Here is a 14,769-nt window from a genome sequence, read left to right as displayed (position 1 = left end):
AACCCGCCATTATACACCCACACCCACAATACATTAGCATGTCATGATCAAAGAATATCCGCTTTTCGATAACTACCAGCTAGCGTGAGAGACGACGTCATGTCATGATGTGACGTCATGATTCCTCGGGGCCCGCGAGACGCTTCTCACGTTCCACGTCATTACGAAGTGTCGTATTCATGATCTATGGAACAAGTATTAATCTAATCTAATCTAACTACAGGTGAGATTTTTGTTTTTGGTAGAACTGACCGCCAAACTGCAAAAATATGTTAACAGTTACTTTATTTTGCACAACCTGTTTCGAGGAAACCTCTTCCTCATTATCAGGTGCCTTTTCCTAATTGCAATGAATAAAATATGCAAGAAAAATACAGGTGAGAATTTGCTTCTGACAGTTCGATACATCAGGTTTGTTCAAATCCAAGAACGTAATAATTCCTGTCTTAAAAGTATTTTATTATGTCTCGTAGAAACAACGTGGCATTTGTGCAAAACAGGAAATAAGGGACATCTATTACGTTCAGGTGATCGCCCTACAAGTCTTGTCAAAACTGTGGCATAATGCACAACTTCGTCGAAATCATTCTGTGAAGATGAGCATGTTCTGTAATTAAATTTTCACTCATTAAAAATGAAACACCTTGGAGAAAAATCGGCGAAATATATCAGGAAAACTATAGGCTGCTGCCATTTTCTTTCGTGTGAGGAAAACACACCTACTGAAAGCAAAGGCGGTCTACCTATATTTCTCACGAGGCATTATACGTAGCTATTTCAACTGGCACCGATATCTCATTGGTTGGCGGTAAGAGCCAATGAGACGTACCTGCTTGTAGGTAGATCTTTGAACGCTTCGTATGATTTTCGCGGGACCCATCTTGGTGTGTGCGTTGATGTGCTTTTCTGAATTCATCGTCGCAAGGTACACTATGGATAATGTTGAACGGACTCGTGGTGTGGCAGGCTTGTGTGACGTGTGTGGAACAAATTTTAATACAAGAAAAAGCTTGTACCGACATATGAGGATGAAGCATCGCAAGAATATTTATGTACAGCCTAGGAAAGAAATATGTAATATTTGCGACAAGTTGGTAACAGACGTAAACAAACACATGAAGAGACACAATTTCGCGTCTGGAAAGGTAGGAGGCAAGTTTGTTACCTCTCTGTCACCATATGAGTGCTGCGTGAATCTTAATGTAACTGCAAGCAGATGGCTGGTTCATAGTGAAGCGTGCTATATTGGCGAAGCGTGCTATATTGGCGAAAACGTTATGGAGATATCACCAGTGTGATATCGGGGATGCGGCCTTTCCTCTAAATTTTTAAAGTAGTTTCATGAAGCACAAATAACTTATTTTAGATATTTAAGTAATGCAGGCCCTAGTTTCTCACCGCGGCTTCACTGTGTTGTTCCACATCCCTGAAGATTCTCCTTCATAATTGGCAGTATGAAACATGATGGATGAATAAGTGCATTACTTGTGCTTACACGTTCTTTTTCCGTTGCAGTATGCTATTAAGATATTAAGCAAAAACCTGTTTTTTTTTTGTTATTTAGATGACATGTACCGAGTGCAATACATTTAGATGCTCTCGGAGGCAAGAACTGATACACCATTTGGAGTGTGTTCACCAACAGAAAATGGAGTGCAAAGAAATGACATTTAATTCTGTGGAAGGTGAGGAAACAAAAGTATAGTTTATTATTTGTATTTGCCAGATAACTGATGTTGTACATTGTTTGTATATGTAGGACTTTCCAGTGAGTTTATGATATGATTTAGTATTTATTAGTGTTCATGTTGGGTGTCATTTATGTAAATATAGGTAAGAAAATATCATAGGGTAATCAATGATTGGCAATATATCTTCAGTGTATAACTTAAAACTACTCTAAACTGTTGGACTTGTTGTTAATCTGGATTTGCCCCAGCATGCTACATGTTTCTAAATCTTGGTGGTGGTGACAGGCTGATCTGTAGTGTAGCCCTAGGCTTAGTTTGGAATGTTGGCATAAAGCAGTCTGACATTGATTGTATGTACATACCACAACCATTTTCAGATTCTTATGACACATGAGTAGGAGAGACTGTTTCCATTACCATTATTTCACAGGCACCTTGCTTATAATAATTATTAGAGAGCTGCTAATATGTTTTGATCTTACTCAGTGTTATCTTGTGTATTTCAACTAAATTATTTCCTCAGAATAACACACAAATGCTGTACTTAAGTTTGTATTACTTATGCATTGTAATTTTATTTTCAGAGTTCTTTCTGTGGAAGGAACAGATGGAAGCTGAAGAGAAGGTTTCCTTCATAAGACCAAGGGGAAAACAGAAATGTGATTATTTTGTTTGCCACCGTTCTGGATATGTTGACAAAACAGCTTCAGGCAGAAGGTTAAGGGAACCTTCAATCAAAATTGGCGGCACGTGCCCTGCCTGTTTGGTAGTAAAAAATGTCATCTAACATGGTTAATGTCAAGTTCTACAGGACACACACAGGACACAGTCTCTCTGTGGGTAGCCTACATCTGACCACAGCTGACAGGGCAATGGTTGCTGAATTAATTGCACAAGGTGTTCCTGATACTACAATTTTGAAGAAAGTGAGAGAGAGCATTCAAGTTGGACTCTTCAGAAGAGTTCATCTTTTAAGCAAACAAGATATTAGAAATATTAGGAAAGAATACAAGCTGGACGATAGTAGTGCACACCAAGATGATGCAACCAGTGTTGATCTGTGGGTGAGACAACAAGAGCGCCTAGGGAAAGATTCCCCGGTGATTTATTACAAAGCCCAAGGCACTGAGGATAATGGAAACAAATTATCAGAAAGTGACTTTATGATAGTCCTTATGACTGAGTATCAGCAGAAAATGGCAAAAAAATTCTGTGCGGAAAAAGTTTTGATAGACAGCACACATGGCACTAATAAGTATAAATTTTATCTGACCACACTGTTGACCGTGGATGAATTTGGTGCTGGATGTCCAGTTTCTTATTGCCTCAGTACACATACTGACACAAGGTCCATGCAAGTTTTCTTTGAGCAGATTAAAAAATGTATTGGAAACATCAAAACAAAGGTAAGAAGACAGTTTCATTAGAGAATGTTTGATCCACTGCTTGCTGAAAATAACTATAGCATTAACATATGTGTTTGATTTTTATAGGTATTCATGTCTGATGACTGTGACTGCTACTACAGTGCCTGGAGTGTAGTTATGGGCCATAGTGAACATAGGTTGTTATGTACCTGGCACGTTGATCGGACATGGAGACGGAATATATGTGCAAAAGTAAATGGGAATGCAATGCTGAAGAGTACTGTATACAAAGCTCTGAAAACTTTGCACTTACAGACAGATAGAGAGAAATTCTCAGAGCTGCTGGATGGCTTTCTTACTTGGTGTGCAGAGGAGGAAGGAACTGAGGAGTTTGGCAAGTACTTTAAAGATAGATATTCATGGAGGGCACATATGTGGGCATACAGCTACAGAATTGGACTTGGCCTTAATACAAATATGTTCTTAGAAGCAAACCATAAAACTCTTAAATACTCATACTTACTGAAGAAAATAAATAACAGAGTAGATAAATGTATCCAGGCCCTGTTGCACAGAACGAGGGACTCACTTTTTCAAAGATTAATAAGGCTTTGTAAGGGGACAGAGAGAACTACACGCAGTGCTGAAATAAGTAAGAGTCACAGAAGAGGTTGTGGTATCAATAAGGAACTGATACACTGCGTTGAAGATGGCACATGGCATGTATACACCGTTTCTGATCGGCCCCCATATACTGTCACCTATACAGAGAACTCTTGCACTGCATGCCCATTGTCCTGTACTGAGTGCAAGGTATGTACACTTATTTTCAACAGTTAAATTCCTAGGTGTAGCAACCATTTGTGCCAATGTAAGAGATGTTAATCCACATGTGTGTATTATGTATTATTTTGTATTTCTTTTCAGATCTGTGTGCACAGTTGTGTGTGTTCTTGCACAGACAATTTGATCAAGGGTAACCTCTGTGAACATATTCATGCAGTGGAAATCAGCAAAGGAACTGTAAAGCTCCCTATGCAAGACAGGTTCTGCAGAGAGTCATCTGTGCATGAGTTAACACAAATAGTTGCTCAGCAGACTTCAGGTGCTGGCAGCACTGTTGACTACCGAGCTGCTTTGGAAGACAGGCTGACTATTGTGCAACAATTAGCAAGAAGTGCTAACAGTGAAACAGCTGGCTCCCTCCTTGTGTCATTTGATAAATTAATTAAAGAAATGAGGGCAGGCATTGCATCGCAAAAAGAACTCGTTGGTCCACATTTTCCAGTAACTTCAGCTCCACCAAATGAGACATGCAGGATTCAGAGACAGTTCCAATCAGTAAGAAAGACATGTGAAAAGAAGGAACATTCATTTGCAACACCATCCTGTGCAGAAATTGAGACCATTATACAAGACCTCTTGGGAAGTGGAAACAGTAGCTGAGACCATGTATATGCAAAAGACAAGTAAGGAAACCATCCAGTAGCTCAGAGATATTTTTTTTTTTTTTCGCTTGGAAGTGCAGGTTTTTCAGCACAGTGTACACAGTACTCTTCAACATTGAATTGCCATTTATGTTTTGCGCATGTCCTCTGACTCCACTTCTGGCCAGCATGCAAGGCACACACACAACCTATGGTCAGTATAAACCACAACTACACTCTCCTGGAATTGTAGTAGCTGTCACAATCGCCAAACTGTATTGATAAAAGCTTTGATGATGAGACTAACTGTCGTCTTGTGTTTGGTGTTTCTAGTAAACTTTTGTATCTGATCTAAGAAAAACCTGCATAGACCACGCTTAGTGTGTGTAGTGGGGCAGTAAATAACGGGATCTTGCACCAGATTCATCCACAGTCAACAGTGGTGTTACACAGCACATTTGCACTAATAGGTATAATTTCTTCTCAAGATAGTAGCATCAGAACACCATATGCAATTAACTCGGGAACATTTGCTCTTTCAGCTGTAGGCTACCAACAGAGAGATTGTGCTTTGTGCATGCTATATAGAACTTTACACTAACCATGCCATATTACATCCTGTAAAACTATGAAAGAGGCACCACAGCTGCGACCATATTCTGAATGGGATTGCCTTTTACCTTTTGACTGAGCTGCTCATTACATTACATTAAATTAATACTTATTCCATAGTTCATGAATACTACATTTAATAGTGGAATGTTATTGTTACAGTTTTTTTTACAGTTACTACTTCATATGCAAAAATCATATCTAAAAATTCAAATGTTGTTTGGCTATCAGACTTTTAATGTTATTAGGTAAATGAACAAAGATTTTTGTGGCAGTGTAATTCACCCCTTTTCATCCCAAAGTCAGATATAACCCACAATAGTGAAGATCATACTTTATTTTACTGTTATAGCTATGCACTTTGCTGTTATTTTTGAATTGGGATGAATTATTAACAACAAAAAAGTTCATAAGTGAATATTTGTTTAGTGAAGGTTCTGTGAATATCCTGAGTTCCTTAAATAAAGGTCTGCAAGCTGATCTTAGATGGACTGCAGGCATTATTCTGATTTGCACTTATGTGCGATGAATACTTTCTCTCTTAATGATGAATTACCGCAAAATGTGACAGCATATGAAAGCAGTGAATGAAAATAGGCATAGTAAGCTAATTTACTGGTATGCTTACCACCAAAATTTGCAATAACCCTAATAGCATAAGTTTTTAGCCTAAAAACGAGTTACCCCCGCAAGTTTGTGCCTGCTCCCCCCCCCCTCCCCCCCCCCCCCTGCTTTTCACCCCTTTGCTATTCAGATGCTGGCCATGCCTTGTAAAGTCCCACCTACCAATGCATCAACAGGAACCAAACCTATGCCTGACTAAGCAGTTGCCTGAAGCAGATGATATAGCTGCGTATTGACCCTCCTGACGGAGCTGTTCAGTTGGGCCATCATACTGCATATAAGCAGGAACCAAGTCAACATTAGTATCATTCATTGCAGATGGTATTGGTACCTGTCATCTAATTTTTCCACAAGGTCTGGCCCATGCCTCTCCCATAGCTGCTAGTTAGCAGGACTTTCCTCTTATGTTCTACTATTTTTATTTATTTATTTATTTTTGAAACAGTTGGTTTCCTGGTGAAAGTGTTATCTCCTCTGTCCAGATTTAATTGTAAGGATTTCTGTTAACTATGTAATTTTACTATGAAATATATATATATAAAAAAAAACAGTTTCTTAACTGATTATTCTTGTTGTATTGGGATTGGCTGACAGTAAAGCTTTTGTTTTTCATAATGAGTTACAGAGAAAGAATGATGATGTATAGCATCTCATAAGATAAATCACTAAGTAATCCTGTCACATAAGTAGAATAGCGTTTAACTTAAGGAATGTAAATGTCACCTAGAAGCATTGTCATATCCTTTATTTCCAGTTGAGTACAAAGATAAATTACCCACTATTTCCAAATGTTACACATCTTTTTGTTGAATTGTACATATGTCCTTGTCTTGTTGTATATGTCTGTTCAAGGTTTTTCCTTTAGCTGGTGTCTGTCTATAATAATGTGGGTTCATGTACAACATGATGGTTGTCATATATTTATACTCTTTTTGATTTTGGGGAATGACTGGTGTAATGTTTCCCTCTGTTTCTTAAGATATGTTTTCTTATGTTTATGAAAGATTTCAAGCATTTTTGTTACTTCTGTATGTAATGGAAATGTGTCCTGAAGAGACTTAATAATCAAATAAAATATTTTTTATATCATTTAATGTGTTTTATTGATCCTTGGATGATAAGATTGTTACCTTAGTGATAGCAGCATAGTTGCAGATCGGTGATGTGAACCAAGTAGACTATAATCTCAATGTTGGTATGGACTATCTTTGGTGCCAGTAAGTGAATTCTTTCAGAACTTAGTTTAATACAGGTGCTAAGTGTTCAACTTCTACTCCTGTGTTTCAAACCTTAACTAACTGTGTCAATGTTTATTTCATTCACCTGCCACATGAACACAAAATGGAAGCATGGAAGATAAACTGTTAAGAACTGAGCAACTGAAATGTAACGGAGTTTTGTTAAGTGGTGATTTACAGCTATTCAGAACTTTCTGAACAACATTTCTTGCACACAGCTGTATCGATTTTGGTCACTTCAGACCACCTTCAAGATTATGTACATCTGATCATGTTATTCAGAATGTATTCAGATGCAACTGTAACATTCACTGACAGGAAATGGAATCAGTTGTAATTAGTTATACATGGAGATTAATTGGACATTACAGTTGCTTTTGAATACATTCTGAATAACATGGTGTACATCTAATGTGTTATAACCTTAACAATCGTCTGTAGCAAGCAAAATTGGTTGTAATGAATAAATTGATATAGCTGTGGGCAAGAAATGTTTCAATGTAATGTAACAGTTAATGTCTGTCACAAACCCAGGCTAATGCTACTGCAATTGTAAATCTCAAATGCATGTAGTAATTAAAATTTGAATTAGTTACATGGTTGAATTCTTGGGGTGGTGGTCCGTGGTAATTTGCTGACACTGCAATTCTACTACAGAATGTTCAGAACAATGTTGGGAAGATAATTTTTCCCTGCAGAGCATTTGACAAATCTTGTCTTAAGTTCTTGTTATCTCCTTATTGAAAGCAAAATTTATTGTATCTTGAAAATAACTACAATTATAAAGGTCTGCAATGTTTGAGGCATAAAGGACAATGAATGGTAACAACGTAGGTTGAAAGATCATGTTGTAAGAGTAGTTCACCAAAGTAGAGAATACGTTAGCTCGAAAAATGTCTTGATCATTACGTACTCTTTGAAAGAATCTGCGACTTAGTTCTCTGAACATGTGCCCTCTTGCAGCTACAGCATGCACAATTCATTTCAACAAGTGATTATCCAAAGAAGCTAATTGCTTTGAAAAGTACCAAAATGTGACATGAGTGTTACTTAAAAATATTCCTGCACCTGTTTCATTACAGGTAAAAGCATTTTGTGAACTTCAAGGCTGTATGTAACTCCGCCTGTCACTACCAATTCATCTTCACTCACCCAAAGTTACAATGGTTACGGAGAAAATGGAAAATGCAATTTTTTTTTGTTTGTAGAAACTCTACTGTTCCCTCCATGAATATCGAAGCTGTGCAGTTTCAACAAATGAGTTCATCAACAAACTGATAACTGTATATATCATAACTACAATCAAATTTCAAAAGCAATGCATTGTAGGTGTGAACTATAATGAAATGTCCCACAGGCTATAACAAACACTTGACCTGCAGCCTTCCTTTCATTTTGTAGTATGAGTGATGCCTATAAAACTGTATTAACTATGAATTTCCAGACTGTACTAATTGTAAGATCATAGTGAGCAGCAGGTAATTCTTTGGTGTTAGCTGTTTCCAAAAATTGTACAAGTATGCTGCAATACTGATCTCACTGTTACTATATAGGGCATCCAACTTTGCTTTTAACAGCTTACTTTGTGCAGTAAGAAATGCAGGTGGATGCACTGTATACAGGTCTTACTTGTACGGACTGAAAACAATGTAACATTCGCCTTCCTTGTTCACACCCAAAAATTATTGTTTTTGCGACAAGAGAAAAGTGATACAGTGATTAATTCAAGGAGGAGAGCCTTTCAAAATATTTCTGCTGTCACATCCTAACTTACTTGGTATGACAAGCACGAGTACATACTTTCGCACTGTGCACATAATGAATATCAGATCATCCTGCTTCAACAATGGGTTACTTTGTTCTGACATGTTGATTAGATTGAAAATTAATATCACATCTCTAGTATGTATTGATACGACTTAAGCAAGCAGTGGAAAATTTTAATACTGTCAAGAAATGTCCTATCACTTACTGCACCGCTCTTTCCAATTACTTCCAGGGATCAGGTTGGCAGATGTAATGTATCCAAACTAGTTTGTTATGTATGCAGCATTCTTAAAAATTTTAATTGAAATCAGCTTTTATCTTTTTTCCACATGGCAAAGTGTATTTGAGGACATTGCTGTTAACACTTTTTTTCACTATCAGTTGGAAGGGAATAGAAAGTGTCCACCTCCTGCACAAATTTTCATACCTCTATAGGCTAATGTGCTCATCATGAAACAGAGCTCTTTTTTTAGAACAGAGACTGAGCAAATGGTCTATCACTCTAAATGTACAGTTTTGTTACAAAGTGGCAAAACCCATTAGCAGTCATAGTGAGAGAAAATACATGTTTGCAGACGAAATACGTGAAGTGAGCAACATGTAAATATTATTTTCTAAACATCCACAATTATCATCTTAGCAGAAAGCAACCCTTTTCAGTTAATTTGAAAACTGTAGACACCAGCTGTGGCTCTGTCACTGATGACAAAGTTATCACATCACTAATTTTTAGAGCCTTTAGATATTGGGAATACACAGTCCTGGAAAGGTGAGTACTCTCAATACAAAATTTTCAACAAATTTCAGTTTGTTGACTCACTGCTTGGCAAGTTCGAGACCTCTAATATGTAACACTGGCAAGCAGGTGAGATAACATGGTATCCTGAGACACTATTATGGCGGAGTAGCCTATATCACCTTTGTGTTTTGTGGAATTCACTTCAAAATTGCAGTTTTTTGCCTAAAGTTTACAGTGGGCCGCCCATGTGCAGATGTTGGCAACACCCATGCATGTATGATTAAGAGCGAATGTGTTCTTACTTTTGACAAAATCTGATCACTTATCTTCCCCCACTCATGTTTTAATTTGAGAAAAAAAAAATCATATGAAACGTTGATTCACAAATCAGCTGTTCCGCAGTCTTAAATTTCCACAAAAACCCTTTGTAAAGTTTTACCATTTTTTTCGTATCCCTCTGCACACCATTAATATCTCTAACTTTCAAATGACAGTCTCTCAGTAAAAAAACACATATTGCTATTCAATTTTGCACTTCTGGAGGAAGAGTGTCACCAGTTTTATGTGAAGGCCTAATTTAGAAAACATATACGGATCTGAATTTCATGGAGTATGAGGAACCCCTATGCAGAAAAATGTCAAATTCGTGTATGGATTTAAAGTTGTGGAGAAGTAAATGTGCTAAATTACTGTTGACGGTTTCAATGTAAAGCTTTCTGGATGGCAACACACAATTTGTGTTCGCAAAAAAATAGCAGATGATTGTTTGCCACTGAAGAAAGCAGTCTAAAACTCATTAACAGCCTGCAAATTAATCATTAGGCCTACCCTGATTAACTCTCAACGAACAGAAATTCCAAATTGCATCACCTACTTGACAAGCACGCCTTTTTTTTAAGGATGGGAAGCACGCAATACATGCTAGCCTATATACTTTTCCACACTTCACTGTTCAGGATAACAGCCTACTCTGCAGTTGGCCAATAACACAAGACAACCACTTTCGATTGACCAATGCTGGCAGTACAATGCTGGCAGTATCACCTACAGCAACTACTGTTCTAGGAACTTCTGTCTTATTATGATTCTACGAAACCAATCACTGATCATTTAAAACAATGCTTATCTGTGATTCGATCATGTAATGCTGCTTTTGAAGCGATAAAACAGGTTGAGACGGGCAGCTGCTTAGGGAAGAAAATGCTTAACGCTACGTATTAAGACTTTCGAAACAGCAACTGATAGTTCCCTGAACGTTGAAATACCCCAGGTAAATTTAAACCACAAAATTGACCTAATCTTTCCCCGGGTGCTAAAAAATATTCTTTAGCATTTCAAAATGAATGAATTATTCTAAGGTCATTATCCATGTAAAGCATTCACAAAAACTGCACATCGGAAACAACTGCTATAAACTTAAAAGGCCATGACATAGATCAGTTAGGAAATGACACGACGCTGAAATCAGATGATCCAAAATTAGTAAACACAACATTTTTATTTCATTCCACATGTTAATATCGTAAAAAATGCAAAACACAAAATGTGACATTTTTCGACATTAAAGTTGGAAGGGATATTAACTGACCCATGATTTCAAATCAAATATCCTCACTTCGTAAATTTTCGATATACGTCCATTTAATGCTCTCAGTTACGAAAGGCACAACAAATACACACTTCAAGATGGCTCCCCCCTGCCCCTCAGAAATCATAAATAAAGTAGATGTTCAAAGATCTACCTACAAGCAGGTACGTCTCATTGGCTCTTACCGCCAACCAATGAGATATCGGTGCCAGTTGCAATAGCTACGTATAATGCCTCGTATATTTCTCTGCGCCTTGCGTGAATGTAATCTAGAACGGAAATGCCTACGACACGTCTTTTAACGTGTTTCGATCACTGTGATTTGAATATTTCGCTGTCTGTTAGAAATGTTCATACACTTACAAATAATGTTACGAATGGAATTCTATGTGAGAGCCTGTCGAAAATTAGTTGTCTGTAACTGCATTTTAGAAAAAATTCTGATCATATTCTTTCCTTTCGTTCATGCAATTATTGTGTGGTGTAATTACTTTACTGGTTACTGGAGACAAAAATGAGCCACAAGCAAAAAATGTCTAAAACCACATACATCTGGACGTAAGCTGTGATTGGTTAGTAAGCAAACAAATTGAATAAACTCGTAATTGGGATGCATATGTTTTATTTGTCATGCCAGACCTGCTGTTTTTCAGCTATTAAATACGTATGCCTACAACTGTGTTCTTGATTGCAAGGTTTCTAAGTATATATTGCATCGAAGTTTACCAGTATTCAGAAATCCAGTATATGTGTACCCAGCACAACTTTAATTCATATAAAACTTTCACGGACGCATTTTAGACACAGGTGCTATGTGTTCTGAACTGACAAGATGTTAGGACGCTGCCGGTCACGTGACATCCTCTGTGTGACGTACGCGGCGCGGCCTGTCTTTTCGTTGGCCTCGTGTTGCAAATGAGCTCGTCTAGGGGGGGGGGGGGGGGGGGCAGAGAGCGATGCGCAGAAAGCAACGTGTCAGTTGTGCCTTGTGCGCATTACGTCACGGTGGAAGCAGCTGTGCCAAACAATACACAGTTCGAATTTGTGTGTGACTGTTTTTGTTGTGTTGTGTTTGAAGGAGCTCTTTCTTCTGAGGTAGCGGAAACATTCGGAATTCGGGATAGTTACGGTTTTTGCTGTAATTGATATTTGATTCGGAACTGAAATAGATAGCGATAGTGGACAGCGGGATCAACATTGTGTTCGCCAGCTCTATAGTTTATGGTTCGTCCTGTGAAATTCTTGTTGGAGAATTTATTTAATTAATTTTTACAATGCCAGGCTGTGCTGTTACGGGCTGTTTTTCCTACAACCGGGACACAAAGGGAACCGACGTAATGTATCACAGTTTCCCCCATAATGAAACATTACAAAAACTATGGTTGTCGAAATGTTGTAGGAAAGACAGTGTAAATGTTGCGCATGCACGAATATGCTCTCGCCATTTCGCAGAAACAGATTACTTAAGGGATTTACAGTCTGAATTGCTTAATTTGCCCCGAAAAAGAATACTGAAGCCAGATGCAGTTCCTTCGTGCAATCTGCCGCGCAGTAGTGCGACTGTCAATGTGTCACCCGCAACAGAAGACAGAACCAAACGGTATAAGAAACGAGAACTACCTAAGAGATCTCTGGAAACTCTGGAAAAGCTGTCACCAAATAAGAAACTTCATAATAAGAGCACATGTACAGATGACAGAACACAGATAAAGTTACTTTGATGAATACTATAGCGGCATTAGAAAGAAGGAATGCTGTTCTTACAAACAAGTGTGTGCAACTTCGAGCGAGGAATAAAGATCTTCGGAATCAGCTGCCTAGAACGCGACGACTAATGCGCGAGAAAGAAATTAATAAAGAGGTTCTTGTGTCTAAGGAAATTACTCGTGTGCTGGGAAAAATATTTTCACCCAATCAAATAAAAAGTTTATTAAGTGACTCAAAAAGGGTTAGATGGAGTAATGAAGACATTTGTAAATCAATTACTCCCCGTGCTATATCTCGGAAATGTTATAATTTTCTGAGGAAAAAAATCGGGTATCCTCTACCAGCTGTGTCGACGTTGAGGGTCTGGATAAACCGCTCTTTTAGTTGCAGTCCTGGCATTTTGAAAGATGTTTTGATTATGATGAAAATGCAGGTAAAAACATTCACTGACAGGCAACGTGTTTGTGTTCTGTCCTTCGACGAAATGAACATTGACAGTAGGATTTGCTATGATCAACAAGAGGACAGGGTGTTAGGACCCCACAGTAATGTTTTAGTTGTTATGTTGCGTGGACTGTTTGCAAGTTGGAAACAACCTGTGTATTTTGATTTTGATGTTCGCATGACAGCTGCCCTCTTGAATGAAATTATTGTCGTCTTAGACAGTAATTCGTATAAGGTTGTAGCTTGTGTAGCAGACATGGGAACAAAAAAACGCTTGCGTTTGGAATGAGCTTGGCGTGACGCACTTAAACAGTTGTTTCCCTCACCCTAGCGACACACGGAAACGTGTGTGGGTGTTCGCTGATGTCCCACATTTGCTTAAGCTGTTAAGGAATCATCTGCTGGATGAAGGTATTATTGTAGAAAATAAGGCAGTGACGAAATCCGTGTTTGAGAGACTTTTGGCTTTAGACAGTGGGGAAATGAAAATGTGCCCAAAGTTAACCCGGCAACACATCACTGTTAAGGGAAGAGACCGACAGAGAGTGCGTTTAGCAGCCGAATTGCTGTCTCACACTGGATGCACGTTGGATCATCGACGCATTTGTTACCTTTTCAGAAAGGATTCGTGAAGTGTATTCGGTCAATTTTAGGTCTATTCAGTGACTCAAGAGAATACGATGTCAAATACATACTTACTGCCAGGCTGAATAAGGACTGTCTCGAAAAAACTTCTTTTCTCTTATAAGGGGCCTGGGACATTTTTATGACCATCCAACTCCGATAGACGTAAAATCAGGCTATTATTGTTAAGTGCAAATGCTTCCGATATTCCTCTGTCTAACGCTTCTTTTGTTGAACCTGATGAAGAAGGAACATTTGTTACTGCAGCAGTGTTCAGCAGCATTCTTCCTGATATGTCTGAAGCACTGTCGATGATTGAAGGGCAGAAAGAAATTGAGGGGATAGAACTGACAGTAGAAAATTATGAGAGTTCCTCAGCATCCGTGGGTTCCGACTGTAGCGTGGAGGGATTTCAGTACCTGGCCGGATATATAGTCCATCGGTGCAGGCAGTACGACAGAACATTAGCCACACCCACTGAAGAGCTAATGTCGGTCCCAGGGGAAAAACCAGTCAGCTGGCTGTGTACGATTTCTAAGGGAAGCTTACTTGTTCCATTAGAAACTTGGCTTGAGACAATAAGCCAATTCGAGCTGACTTTTACTCAGCTCCATGGCAGTGAAAGTTTGTCTACAGAAAGAGGCATAATTAGTAAGCTGTGTGCAGCACTTGGTGAGCGGTTCCCCCATATATACAAAGAAATAATTAAGACATATGCTAGAACTCGCACATTTATTCGTTTGCGCTGGCTTTCATCAAAATACAGAGCGAGAATATCTGAGGCAGCTCAGAGGAAAAAAGGGAGAAAATGGCATATGTCATCAAAGTAATCAATTCGCTACATAGTGTAACTATTTTGCAAATAAAAGTAGTGTATATAGGTACGTACATTTTTGACAGAACAGTTGGATATAGAGTGTCGTTGCGTGTGATATTCTGTT

The 14,769-nt window shown here is 38.4% G+C and overlaps 2 protein-coding genes across 2 annotated transcripts; both read left to right on the top strand.

Annotated features, from left to right (window-relative positions):
* The first annotated feature begins 884 nt into the window (after positions 1 to 884).
* LOC126236412 (uncharacterized) lies at positions 885 to 5,818 on the top strand. The gene is made up of 5 exons (XM_049945708.1): positions 885 to 1,145; positions 1,565 to 1,685; positions 2,276 to 3,097; positions 3,185 to 3,871; positions 3,986 to 5,818. The coding sequence occupies exons 3-5, from the start codon at positions 2,468 to 2,470 to the stop codon at positions 4,502 to 4,504; spliced, it is 1,836 nt and encodes a 611-aa protein (XP_049801665.1). The 5' UTR covers positions 885 to 1,145; positions 1,565 to 1,685; positions 2,276 to 2,467; the 3' UTR covers positions 4,505 to 5,818.
* A 6,509-nt stretch (positions 5,819 to 12,327) lies between these two features.
* Positions 12,328 to 12,774, top strand: LOC126235110 (uncharacterized). Its single transcript, XM_049943845.1, has one exon. The coding sequence runs from the start codon at positions 12,328 to 12,330 to the stop codon at positions 12,772 to 12,774; it is 447 nt and encodes a 148-aa protein (XP_049799802.1).
* Positions 12,775 to 14,769: the final 1,995 nt, after the last annotated feature.

This window comes from Schistocerca nitens, chromosome 2 (genome assembly GCF_023898315.1).
Source record: "Schistocerca nitens isolate TAMUIC-IGC-003100 chromosome 2, iqSchNite1.1, whole genome shotgun sequence".
NCBI classification, from domain to species: Eukaryota; Metazoa; Arthropoda; class Insecta; order Orthoptera; family Acrididae; genus Schistocerca; species Schistocerca nitens.
This window is presented reverse-complemented; position numbering and strand designations above follow the sequence as displayed.